The sequence below is a fragment of the Gymnoscopelus microlampas genome, assembly GCF_963454915.1.
Source record: "Gymnoscopelus microlampas genome assembly, chromosome: 2".
In the NCBI taxonomy this organism is placed as follows: Eukaryota; Metazoa; Chordata; class Actinopteri; order Myctophiformes; family Myctophidae; genus Gymnoscopelus; species Gymnoscopelus microlampas.
The window spans coordinates 18,057,181-18,070,919 of record NC_139939.1 but is presented as its reverse complement, the minus strand read 5'-3'; the positions used below and the strand labels follow the sequence as shown (position 1 = coordinate 18,070,919).

The window sequence follows — 13,739 nt, the reverse complement described above, 5'->3', positions numbered from 1 at the left end:
GATCTTAGTGTTGGCTTGGGGTCATAGACAGAAGGCAAGAGTTTTACGATCTTCCCAACAGGCCAACATCAGCCTGGACAAAACTATAGCACTATAGGTAGTGTTGCAGCCTATTAGTCCGAAGGTTGAGAGTTGATTTCCTGTTAATGGCAATAGGTTGAGATGTCCAATCAATCCATTCTGTTTTTATCTCTCTCTCTCATCAATCTATTCCGTTTCCATGTCTCTCTCTATCTATTTCCGTTTCCATGGCGCTCTCTCTCTCTCTCTCTCTCTCTCTCTCTCTCTCTCTCTCTCTCTCTCTCTTCTCTCTCTCTCTCTCTCTCTCTCTCTCTCTCTCTCTCTCTCATCAATTCATTCCGTTTCCATGTCTCTCTCTCTCTCTCTCTCTCTCTCTCTCTTCATCTATTCCGTTTCTATCTCTCTCTCTCTCCAGTTTCCATGTCTCTCTCTCTTCTCTCTCTCTCTTCTCTCTCTCTCTCTCTCTCTCTCTCTCTCTCTCTCTCTCCTCTCTCTCTCTCTCTCTCTCTCTCTCTCTCTCTCTCTCTCTCTCTCTCTCTCTCTCTCTCTCTCTCTCTCTCTCTCTCTCTCTCTCTCTCTCTCTCTCTCTCTCTCTCTCCAGTATCCATCTCTCTCTCTCCTCTCTCTCTCTCTCTCTCTCCAGTATCTCTCTCTCTCTCTCTCTCTCTCTCCAGTATCTCTCTCTCTCTCTCTCTCTCTCTCCTCTCTCTCTCTCTCTCTCTCTCTCTCTCTCTCTTCTCTCTCTTCTCTCTCTCTCTCTCTCTCTCTCTCTCTCTCTCTCTTCTCTCCTCTCTCTCTCTCTCTCTCTCTCTCTGTATTATCGCTATTATTATTGTTATTATTACACAATAAATAAATATGTTTTGAATAACTGATCTAAATATGGACCCCTAATAGTTATGATAAGTTTTGCCATAATCATGTAGCTCTACAACAGAGGCATAGCCATGACAGCAATGGTACAAAAACATGTTTTAAAAAATGTATATATATATTTTTTTTAATTAATAATTTTCGGCTATTTGGTTTTCAGCCAAGTGTTTCCTGTATTCGGTATTCGGTTTCGGCCAAGAAATTTTCCATTCGGTGCATCCCTATTAAATAAACATCTATGAACATCTATGAACATCTATGACAATCTAAACATCTATGACCTACGGTTCAAGAGTTATAGGCCAAAACGTAAAGTGGACTGTTATAGCGCCACCATGAAGCCGAATGGTGGACTCATTTCGGACTAAATTATGAACCTCCCCTCCAAATCTTGTATCTCTAGCTCTTACGGTTTCTGAGAAAAAAATACTTGAAATCTATTTTTTTCATTTTCCCATTTTCCATTAAAGTGGATGGGGAAATGTAATTCACTAATAAATTAATATCAATTAAACTATGCAACCAATCTCTAGCAAAAAAAAACTGTGGAGGAGATGCGGTTTGAAGTTTTTTTCATAGAGTACTATAGTCTGGTTGCCCAACCACACTAAAAAGAATACCTTTTTCCCCTTCCAGCTAGGCGCTAATGTCACGAGTTCTGTAACCGTCTGTTTTTCCTTGACCATACTTTCAGGTCCATATTAGACTAACATTTTCTGTGCAGTCCTTTCCTTGACCATACTTTCAGGTCGATAGCCTATTAGACATACATTCTCTGCGCAGTCCCTTCCTTCTGTAACAAACATTTTTCCTCCCATGCTGTCACTGAGCTAGGCTTAATACCCCCCTTTCAGGAAGCCAGCCACCCTGACTTCCGTGTTCCAGCTAGAGCCTTCAAAATAAAGGTTTGGCCGTACCAGGGTCCGTTACACTGGGGTCGAGTACTTCTTCCACCTCTGGCTTTAACTAACACAAAGTAAAAAGGGCATGCATATGGGTGTGTTATAGGGAGGTCTAAGGAGAAGCTAAATTGCATGTAGCCTACTTAAATGGCAAGGATTTTGGATTATACACATGCATGGCTGAGGCAATGATAAATCCCCCAAACCTCACAGCTCTCTGAAGCCTGGTTTCTATTTACTGCTCAGTGCTCTGATACGGACAGCGTTTTCCTAGGGAGTTGAAGGCAAGGAGGCGAGTGGGGCTGGGATTCTAGTGCTGAGATGCTCTCAGCAAGAGGAGCGATGTTCTCACTAAATAAGTGTAGAGGAATATCTTGTGGAGTTTCAGCTACTATGAATCCCAGAAATATATAGCTCATAAGGATTGATTTGTAATGCAAGAATTTGTAATCTGTAAGGAAATGTAAATATGGCAACTCATTTAGATGTAGGCCTGGCCTAGGTAGCTTTATGGTTTCCCAATGACTAGCCGTTTCGCTCATGATACAATTTCTCTTTCATAACAGATACATGTGCCAGATAATCCATTCCAAGGAAACACTAAGAGAGTAAAAAAAGATATATTTTGTACTTAGGCTGTCGTGAAAGTTTATAATATTTAGAGAAATGTAAAGTTTTAAATACAAAAGTAGTAGTAGTAGTTGTGAATTAGCAAACTGGACATTTAGACTGAAGTCAGGGGTCATCACCATGGCAGCTTGTGATGGACATTTTCATTAATATTTCATTTTTGCCACTAGTTTTGTGACTGTGGGTGTCGCTAACTTTTTGGAGGTATTTACTCAGATATGCGGGGATAGGGGGCATATTGGGCAAATTTGCTTTACAATTTTGAAGACCAATCCCATTTTTAGTTGTTTAACCCTGTCTTCTACCCTGAGCCAGCCTAGGCTGGCAAAATGGGTGGGAGAAAAGGTGGGCCATGGGTCCCAGTTAGAGGAGTAGCCAAATCAGTTTGTTTTGGGGAGGTTTGAAGCTGAAGCTCAGTGCCATCGAGATGTTGGAGTACTAAGAGGTGCACGCAAGATCAGGGCCCCTGAAAGGGTCCTGAGGGCATCTTAGGTGATAAAAGAGTAAACTCTGCCCATAAATCTGGTTATCTGGTTAACTCTTTTGATCACCTTTGTAATGCTTTCACCTGTCAGGTATTTGTCAAGAATACAGCCCAAATGAAGGGTCCTGGACAATTGGACATCACTATATGCTTCAAAATGAGTCTCTACTGGCAGTGGTGGACCAAAGTACTCAACCCCAGTACTTGAGTCAAAGTATAAATACTCCTGGTGAAATTACTCAACCACAAATTAAAGTATTCAAAAGTACAGTTTTTAGCGGCACTATACCGGATCCTGCTCTATACCTGACTTTGTCCGTGTTCACCGTCAACGCTCTGATTGGTCAGACCCGTCAACGCTCTGATTGGTCAGACCCGTCAACGCTCTGATTGGTCAGACCCGTCAACGCTCTGATTGGTCAGACCCGTCAACTCTCTGATTGGTCAGACCCGTCAACAAAGTGATTGGTCAAGCTTCACGTGACATATGGCTATAAACACATTATAAACACATATCGATGACAAAATATATCAAAGGCGCCGCTACCTTCACACAGGGTGTGATTTTTATTTCTGTTGTATAGCACTTGATATAGCACTGTGAGTTATCTCTGTGAGAAGTGCTGTACAAATAAAATGTACATACTTACTTCACCACACTACAAGTTAATAAGAGTTGTTGAACATGTTTCACCAGGCAGGTCATGTCATTTGTTAATGAGGTAATCAAACGTGCACTGCACTGGCTATGACGACATTAGAGACTATGGATGATGATGGTGCTGTTGTTCCCCAAATGGAAGGAACATTTTAAAGGGCAAGACCACTTTGGTAGAGGTTTGGGTTGTGTAGTTACCTTGCCACACAAAACACACAAGGATTAAGAAAATGCAGTTATATAAGAGAAAGTATTTAGTAAAAACTGAAATATATGTGATCATTAAGACCCCTCAGGGCCGTGGAACACCACAAAATCAAAGCCCCCCCCCCCAGTGGCGTTTTTTTTTTCGGGTCTAATTCGGGTCTAATTCTGTCTAATTCGGGTCTAATTCGCTTCTATTTGACCAATATAAATCAACATTTATTCTTTAAATACTCAAAAATTAAATACACAATTCTCACAGGGCCCTGCAGGCTGCGGGCCGTGGAACACAAGTTCCACTAAGTTCCACGGTTAATGCGGCCCTGATTTCGGCTCAGTTTTTTAGGTGCTGTTTTTGTCCTGTAGCCTAATAAGAGTCAAGATGCGCTTGAATCTTAATAATAACCACTTTAATTAATTCCTTGGGTTTTATTTGTCTCTGGTTGTGTCCTTCAAAAGTTGTGGTCTTTTCTATTTCTTCCATTTTCAGGTTTGCGTTCAGGATATGTGTAATAAAAGGGTTATTATTATTAATATTATATTATTATAGTATTATTTCACCCTGATACCTGGCAGAAAAATGTGCACGCACATTCCCATTAGACTGAGGAAGAAATGCCATTTGAACATTTTCAAATCGGCCTCATGGTGGCGCTATAACAGGCCGATTCGTGTTTGTACCTATAACTGCACCAATCTGTGTAAAACTTTGTATGCTCACTCCCTAGAGGTCAAGGAAAAACCTTTGCCCTGCATTTTTCCCATCTGCCTTTTATAGCGCCACCAGGAGGCCGACTTATGTAAAACCTTTTTTTAATACTACTCCTTCCCATTTTATTCAAATTTCACACAAATCGGTACACATAATCTCTATAGTCACGTGATCAAGACGGATGTGTTTTCATATTTCATATTCCATCCTGATTGGCTAAAATTGACATCTAAAGTTTGCATAGTGGTTTGTTTTTGAACAAAATTCCGCAAATCATGAATGCACCGTCCGATTGCGGTCAAACTTTGCACGCACATTCACACTATGTTGAGGAACAAATGCCACAAATTGCCCTGTTATAGCGCCAACAGCAGCCAGCAGGTCTAATTTAGCAAAACAAATGTTTTTAACAAAATGCCTCAAATCATGAATGCATGGCAGAGGACATGGCAGTTCAACTCCCTAGTAAAACGCTGTTCGCACGCACAAACGTACACACACACACACACACACACACACACACACACACACACACACACACACACACACACACACACACACACACACACACACACACACACACACACACACACACACACACACACGGTTTCTGAAACGTTCCGTATTCCGAACCAGCAAAGCCAATTGATCCCAGTAGCAGTGTTGCCATGTTGGCTTAAGCTACTTTGGGTTTCGTTTTCTGTAAAGTTGCTTGTAAAAATTGGTAGTTGCGAGTTGTGTTTTTTGGGGCTTGTTGGGCTTGAAATAGCTAATTATTTAGGCTTGTTTCCACATGCTTTGATTATTATCTAAACTAGTGGTTCTCAAATATTTTCATGAAAATGTTTTGTGCCACAGGGAGCATGTGTGTTGATATTTCAAAACACATTCCAAATATTCGACATTTCATTGCAAGAGTTTTTGAAAATGTCCGATCTACAAGCTCACAATGCGTCGCATCGTGACGCGTTGTGAGCTTGTAGATCGGCTATTTTCAAATAGGCGATGGTTTAAAGTGCTCATGTCACGTAGTTGCTCCTATATGGGCTTGTTTTCCTAGACATGGTTGCTTATTCCCCTCACAAAATCTGGCAACACTGATCCCAGTGCAAAAAAGGAGTGCTTCACCTGTAGGCGGGGCCTATGATTACAGGTGGCCGTGGGCAGTGTAAACAATAGCTGTTCAAGTTAAGGCTGTGTGTAGTGTTACTAGCTAAGCTAATGGCTATATGCATTGTATTTCAATCTGGACAGTGAATAAATAAATGAGGTCATTTTTAAACGGCGTGAACAAAACAGCATCACAAAGGTTAAGGTGATCCACAGGTAAGCAGAAAGGTTTCAGACCCATGATTTCCTTGGTCATAATCTCTTCTCTGTTCTGGCGGCTAGTGGTGGTAAAAGTACTCACATTTTTTACTTAAGTAAAAGTATCACTACTGCAATGTAGAAATACTCTGTTTCAAGTAAAAGTAGCTGTGTTCAAAATGTACTTTACTCATTATGCTCAATGTCCCATTTCACAAACAAGTTTCCAAATGTATAAAATCCTTTGAAAATACCCAAAGGATATTATAGGTCTGACTCTGAACTGGTTCATATATGTTTTATAAAGTAACTAATTACTTATGTTGTCAAGTAATTGTAGTGGAGTAGAAGTAAAAGTACTGAAAATTGAAAATACTTTAGTAAAGTTAAAAATACCTCTACATTGTATGTAAGTACAGTACTTGAGTAAATGTACTTAGTTACTTCACACCACTGACAGAGACAAACTCTCGCCTCAGCCTGCTTCCCCGGTTCCCCGGTGCTCTAGAGAGAACCATTGTATTGACAAACATACAGTATATATACACTACATAGGCCTATATATGCATGTTATTTATTTTCTGTGGCAGCATATTTTTCTTTATTTCTTTATTCACCTGTTTCCTAGGCTGTGAGTTTTCCACTTCCTGTCGATTTCATTGGATATCATTGGTCATCTGACTAGTTTCATTGGATTTCATTGGATCAAATTGACAGGAAGTGGAAAATACACATCCTAGGAAACAGGTGAATAGCTAACATGGAAAGCAGAAGCAGTGGACCACATCATGTATGCCTAGAATTAAACTTAAAACGCTAAAGCTGTAATATGCTAATTGTGCAGGTCTCCCCCTAGCTCTTCAGTTAACAGAAAATATTTTTTTAGGCATGAAATTGGTATCCTGACCTGAAGTGAAAATGTCTATTAACTAAAGAGCTGGAGAGATGGGGATACCCCCTGTTACCGGACACTATAGCAATGATTACTATCAGAATATAGAGCCATTTAACACTATAACACTATCATAACACTAATATAAAACATATCACATACAGCATTTTCTCTAGGCAGATCTGCATAATCTAAATTTCAGCAACTCTATTTGGAATCTTTGTTATTTATCAGATGAGATTAGTCATGAAATTGTGAACCATATGCTACATTTCACTGTACTCCTGAAGTGCTGAAGTACTCCTACCTGTTTGGCCTACCTTGTTTTTACCATAATTGTTCAAGACTCACAACAGGCCATGAAACAGGAGCCCACCTTTTATAATCAGTCAAATGAAGCATTTTGTGTGCCTCTATATTCAAATGAATAAGAAAGGTTTTCAAAATTGCTTCAAAAACAGCCACACACAGTTTAAGCATAACAGATGCTTGTAATGGATTGAATTGGTTGGAACCTTGATCTGTCAATGAATTTGCAGTCATGAACTTGATTATGCATCACGGCACCATTGTGCATTTCTAATGCTATAATTATATTGTTTGTATTGCATGTCTATTTAAAAAGATACAAAGCATATTTGTCGCTCTGTTGCTTTCTGTCTGTGTTGCTCAACACAGTCATTGACGTCATCAAGCGATGGGTCATCGGAGCTAGTTTTGTATCTTTGTATCTGGAAGTTGAAACCAGATCAACTTCAATTTGTAGCTTTGTATCTTTTGTAGCAGCTACAAACGTGGGATGTTGCTTTGTATCTTCATGTCGCTGGCTTCCATTGAAAATGAGTGGTAGCATGTATCTTTGTATCTGCCCGTGTGAACGCAGCTAAGAGTTTTCTGAAAAACGTATGTTGCTATATACAGTAACTAAAAACTAAAATGACACAGATATGCTTTCCCGGTTTTAATGGGCTATGATACTGTTTTTCTCGATCAATTCAGATTCCATGGACACGTGGAGGAAACACCTGAGTTTTAAAAGACTCCTAGTTGCAGCAGTGGTCCTCTTCTTCCTCGTCTATGTCAACTTTAAGCTTAAATCAAAAGACACCAGGGTAGGGCCCAAGGAACATGACATGTCCCCTGGCTATGTCAACTTTAAGCTTAAATCAAAAGACACCAGGGTAGGGCCCAAGGAACATGACATGTCCCCTGGCGGTCTCGGCACTCCTGGTCCGTATCACATAGCCTATCCACGGGACTACAAATTTGTCATGGACGACACAGAGGTATGTAAGGCCAAGACCCCTTTTGTTATCCTGATGGTCCCGGTGGCGCCTAGTAACGTGGCAGCTCGGGACGCAGTCCGGAAGACGTGGGGCAAAGAGACAACGGTTGAAGGTAAGCTTGTTCGGACTCTCTTCCTGATTGGCCTCCCCAGTGGAGCAGGAGCACTGCAGCTGCAGGAGAACCTCAAGCGAGAGAGCCTCCTGCACCACGACCTGATCCAGAGTGACTTCCAGGACAGCTACCGCAACCTGACCATCAAGACCATGGTGATGCTGGAGTGGCTGATCGCACACTGTCCCAGTGCCGCCTTCGTCATGAAAATCGACTCGGACATGTTCCTTAATACCCGGAACTTGGTGAAGCTGCTGGTGGACCCCGGCACTCCCCGACAGAATTACATGACCGGTTTGGTGTGGTGGCACAGTCCTGTTCTGAGAGACCCCAGCAATAAGTTCTACATGCCAGAAGATGTGGTCCCAGAGTCAGAGTATCCCCCGTATCCTCTGGGTATGAGCTATGTCATGTCTCTTGACCTCCCTGGAAAGATCCTGGGGGTCGCCCCTCAAATTAAGCCCATCTACATTGAAGATGCCTACCTTGGGATGTGCCTGAAAAGACTCGGGATCTCCCCCACGGACCCCCCTGATAAGTCTATGTTCATCGTCAACCCTTTCTTTGCTCTGACCCGCTGTGGTCTTTCAAAAGTGATTGCTGTCACAACAACAAGCATCACACAAATGATGGATTATTGGGAGAAGAACATGGAGTCTGGTGCCCCCTGCTGACTATTATTAGGCATACAGTCCCCTTTAGGGAACTTTTAATTTGTTTAAAAATATTATTTTAAGTTTTTGCCTGGGGTTTCAGTGTGTTCAGAGGTAGATCAGCTCGTTTAAATAAGAAAATTATGTTGATGGAAACAGTGGCTGTTGTGACTGAACAAGGGAATGGCAACTACAAAGTTAAAGTATGGCCTTTCAATCCAGCTGACAATGATATCTCTACCTACTAGGCTGTTATGTAAACACTGTTTTAGAGGCTAACAAAGCTCTTAATGGTGTAGCTCTTTATTTACACAGGGAGCGGGTGAGAAATGTATTACTGTTTTAGAGCAGTGGTTCTCAAACCGTGTGCCGACTGAGGCATACACTCGTGTGCCATGAGACGAATCCAGATGATGTGGGATTTTGTGACAACACATTATTGTCATATACAATTATACAAAACGTTGTTAATTATCTTTTTTTTTTTTTTTTTTTACTATATCAGTACTTTGTGCACACAAATTTCCCAATACAGAGGAGAATTCCTGATGTGCTGTCAGGCTACATTGTAGCCTAGGTGCCCGGACTGCTACGCCAGTGGTCCGGGCCAATACAGAGTAGAATTCTAATATATATTTTTTACCTACTTTCAAGTTTCAACGTGGTGCTCCTATTTGGGGAATGGCATTATAAAAAAAAGTACAAATCTGTCTGTTAGACCATGCAGTAGTGATCTGTGTAGAAAGTGTGTCTAGTACAGCAAAAGCTTCAACCCAATGTACAATTAAGATGAATACATTTAATCACACACAGTGGCAAACACTTAAAAAACACAGAGGAAGTCGATACACTGTGATAAAGACAATAATGTAGGTTTAATAATCAATTCTTAAACATTTCTTTTAATAAATTATGTTAAAATGTAATTTATACAAACTGAATACTGTATAAATGACAAAAACTAATGTGTTTTGAAGTAGGCAATTACAGGTTCAAGTACATTTGAATGGCCTAAAATAACTACAAACCTTTCCTTAATTAGCTGTGCTTTCATTTAAAATATTATTGTGTAAGAGTAGATGATACTTCTTTTCTTTTCATTCTAACACAACGGGATAGTCCAACTCCAGATTATTTCCAGCAGTTGTTGATTTGGTCTTCTCTCCTCAAGAGGGGATCTAACATCAGCTAAAAGGCATGGGTTTCCGAGGCTAGCTAAACTCTGAACTTACCACAGTCTTTGGCTTTGGAGACTCTGATAAGGTCACAATTTGAGCTCACATGCTATACAGAAGCTTGGCCAGTTTGCCACATGCAAATTGCCAATCTTGTGCATCAATATGGAAATTATAGATACATTTGCCTGTCCACAGGAATGTCTGTTTGATTTATGTTGTTACTTACATACTTTTACCTTTTAGAAATGATCAATATGCTTTTTAGCCACTTATAAACCTATTTTGGGCATGTCATACTGTAAGCAAAGATTGTGTGCGTGTGTGCGCGTGCATATTGTATATAGTGAAGCACATTGAGGTTACCTAATAAAATTGACTTGACCTGCCTCAATGTGCATCAATGTTTTATGCAGTATATAGACCTGCTGTTGACATCCATTTCACTCATACTCATGGGGGTACTAAGCCCTGAAATTCGGCTTATTTTAAAGCCCTTAACTTCTATGGCCTGCTGTGGCATTGTTGGTGATGAGCCCCAAGTCTTTTTCTGAAACTTTATTTATTTAATATATTTTAATTTATATAATTTGTTGTATGACCAATGACCATGTCACTCAACTTCAAAATGCCATTCTAAACGTTAAAGAAACCAACTAGTGCCTTGTTTTACTGCTGCCATTGTAACAGTTTTGAAAAATGTTTATAAACTAAACTTTCATACAACAGATTCATGTCTCTGAATGTTACTTGACTATGCCTACTGAATGCTAATGTCTGACTGTCTTGTGCTTTTACGTACATTTGTCTTTGTTATACAGTATTCATTATTACACTTCTTGTGTGCACAAACTGCACATACATGCATGCATACATACGTACTACATATACAATGATTGTATATGCATGTAGAGAGGGAGAGACATAGAGACTGAGAGACACCACACACACCTTCCAACAACAACAAAAAAACAATCAAATACTGCCATGGCGATTTGCATCTCAAAAACTCAAGGAACTAGCAAATTAACACGAATGGCCATGGCTGCATATCAGTGAGGGGAGGCCTTTGACACATGGGTTGCCACACAAAAAGGGTGGAATCCCCCAAAACAGGAATAATAACAATCATTTTATAATGTCTTCTATTAAAGATGGATTTTAAGTGGCGGTGAACACCAATATTGCAATAGTCAGTACCGTCTGTGACCACCAGATGGTGTATTTGCCTTTGTCTATGAATTCCTTCCTTGTCGCCAAGCTTCTCTACTGAGTCTACTCTCTCTCGCTCCCTGTCTCTCTCTCTGACACACACACACACACACACACACACACACACACACACACACACACACACACACACACACACACACACACACACACACACACACACACACACACACACACACACACACACACACACACACACACACACACACACACACACACACACAGGGAAATTGCTAATTATTTTCCTGAACCTTCTAGTTGTCTGGGGAAGGACTGAAGCTGGAGGGATTCCTGGGTCGGAGCTGATGGAGTGTTGTTTTCATTATTTTTATTGCTTACATTCATTGTATATTTTCCTACCTTTGTTTGGAACAAAGACATTATATCCATTTACAATGTTTTCAAACCGTATACATACACACTAGTTGTGCAGACCCCCTCGAAAGAAAACATGTTAGGCAGGAGGTGCTGAAACAAAACATAAACAAGCGCAAACAAGATAAAAGAAGGTGCATGCACTGTAGAATTTACTGGTACATCTAACAGGAGTGACGTTTTGAGCTAATGCTCTCCTTTCTTTTGGTCATTTTAGGAATACAAAGTTATCTTGTGTTTATGGGCTGGTGTGTCTACTGCCTGGGGCTGGTCTAAGGGCTTGCATAGTTGTGATGTTATCTCTTTTTTATTACAAGGGTAGCTGTGTGGACCATGACTTCAAATTATTTTGAGGATGGACACCGTAGGTTAGCAACCCACTAGGAGCCTAGTGCTGCTAGTGGGTTGCTGACAAAGCCGGATGCACCACGGTGGATTCAAACCCACAACCTTCGCAGTGGTGGGCAGGCACTTTACCACTGCCCCACCCGAGCGCCACGTTTTGCCTTTTGTACCTCAAGCCTCAGCATATCAAGCTGTACCTCAAGCTGTCAGGTGAAATAGGTCTTCTTTACTTGGTGAGAGGTGAGCCCTATGTATGGCATCCTCTACACACCACCGGCCCACTCTCCCCTTTCCCAGCAGCCTCCTCTCCCTCCTGCAGCCCGGCTGTCCTCTCTGTCACCCCCCACGGGGTCATAAACATTGTACGGCCGCGTCTTCATGACTTGTCCAGAGACAGATACACAGAGCCAGTCTACAGCACACCCCACCTCACCCCACCCCGTCTAGGTCACCATGTAGACACAACAGAACAGACTCTGTGGTTCTGCACAACCTCCAGGTCATGATCAATGGACTATTAGAGGATAGAAACCGTGACCAGTTGATGGATGACATGGGGAAACTGAAGGGAAAGTCTGGTAAGACGGAGGGGGAGAGAAGTGGGAAGTGGCAGAGGAAAAGAGGGAGACCATTCATTGTCTCTTCATTTTTTCTTTCATACTTTTTATTGTGTCTCGAACAATGATGGAGCAACTGGTGGAAGATATACAACAGCACGGCCAGAGGAGAAGAGGGCTGTTGCACGCGCGCGCGCTCACACACACACACACACACACACACACACACACACACACACACACACACACACACACACACACACACACACACACACACACACACACACACACACACACACACACACACTTTTGGGGACACAGCACTGACTTGCAGTCTTTCCCCATCCCTTAACCAAGCCCTACTTTATACTGTCGTATGATGGTTGCACAGCGAAAATAGCCGATCTTCAAGCTCAAAAGGGATTGTTGATCGTCTATTTGAAAATGTTACAAAATGTTACCAAAATAGGGACACCAGGTTGAAAGTGCCAGTCTAACACTAATCTTAACCCTCACCATATGAAACTGTAGTCAAATCAAACTGTCGACACACACGCGCGTGAGCGCGCGCACTCTTGTGTGAAAGACCTGACAGGACCTAGTGATTTAAGGGTTGCAGACGGTGGGAGAACTGGAGGGCAGGCTCTGGGTTTCATCTTATCTCTATCCATTCACCAGCCCATAAATATTCACACAGCCACACACATGAGGGAAGCAGTGGGAGATGAGGTACAGAAAGAAAGAGAGGTAGACGGGTGGATTTGATGACGGCCGAGTTTACAGACATGAAAGAAAGAAAACATTGGAGTGAGTTAGTTACGATAAGATATACAATATATATCAGTCAGCTTTTTTTCCTAATGTTTGTTTTAAACCTACTAAACCCCAGGCAGGTGGGACTTAACAGTGTTCAGACGTTTTATTGTTTCTGGCTTTAACTTTACTGTCTTGTGTGGTAAACCTCATTTGTGAGGTATGTGAGGTTGGTGAAAACAAATGCTATGTTATGTTTGAGCCAGGTCTGACCAAGGTCAGAACCTTTAACCCTTTTATATCTGGTTTTGAGGAAAACATATTCTATTCTAAGACAAAGACAAAGAGCCCTGAAAGTGAAAAACCTCATTCCCGCAACCAAAGATATTGTTAGTACATAAATTGAAGTTAGGTTTCTTGTAGTCTTTAATGTTCTAATGTTGTGAAACTTTATTACTGTAACTTATCATCGCTGTCGGGCAGAAACTTGCATGTCCAATACGGTTACTTTTCAGGAAATGAAAAAAAAAAACTGTTTTCCAATGGATCTAGTGTAGTTAGGTATTATT

At 41.3% G+C, this 13,739-nt stretch overlaps 1 protein-coding gene across 3 annotated transcripts in view; it reads left to right on the top strand.

The window, feature by feature from the left end:
- LOC311056670 (beta-1,3-galactosyltransferase 1-like) overlaps positions 1 to 10,635 on the top strand; it is a 38,976-nt gene extending 28,341 nt beyond the window's left edge. Inside the window, exons 1-2 of one of the 3 annotated variants that reach the window (XM_084073475.1) lie at positions 5,672 to 5,810; positions 7,684 to 10,635. In XM_084073475.1, the coding sequence (XP_083929601.1) occupies positions 7,689 to 8,756 (1,068 nt within the window). In that variant the 5' untranslated portion in view covers positions 5,672 to 5,810; positions 7,684 to 7,688 and the 3' untranslated portion in view covers positions 8,757 to 10,635. Of the gene's footprint in view, positions 1 to 5,671; positions 5,811 to 7,683 lie in introns of those variants that run through there. The other 2 variants (XM_084073474.1, XM_084073473.1) reach the window with 2 other exon arrangements.
- The last annotated feature ends 3,104 nt before the right edge of the window (positions 10,636 to 13,739 follow it).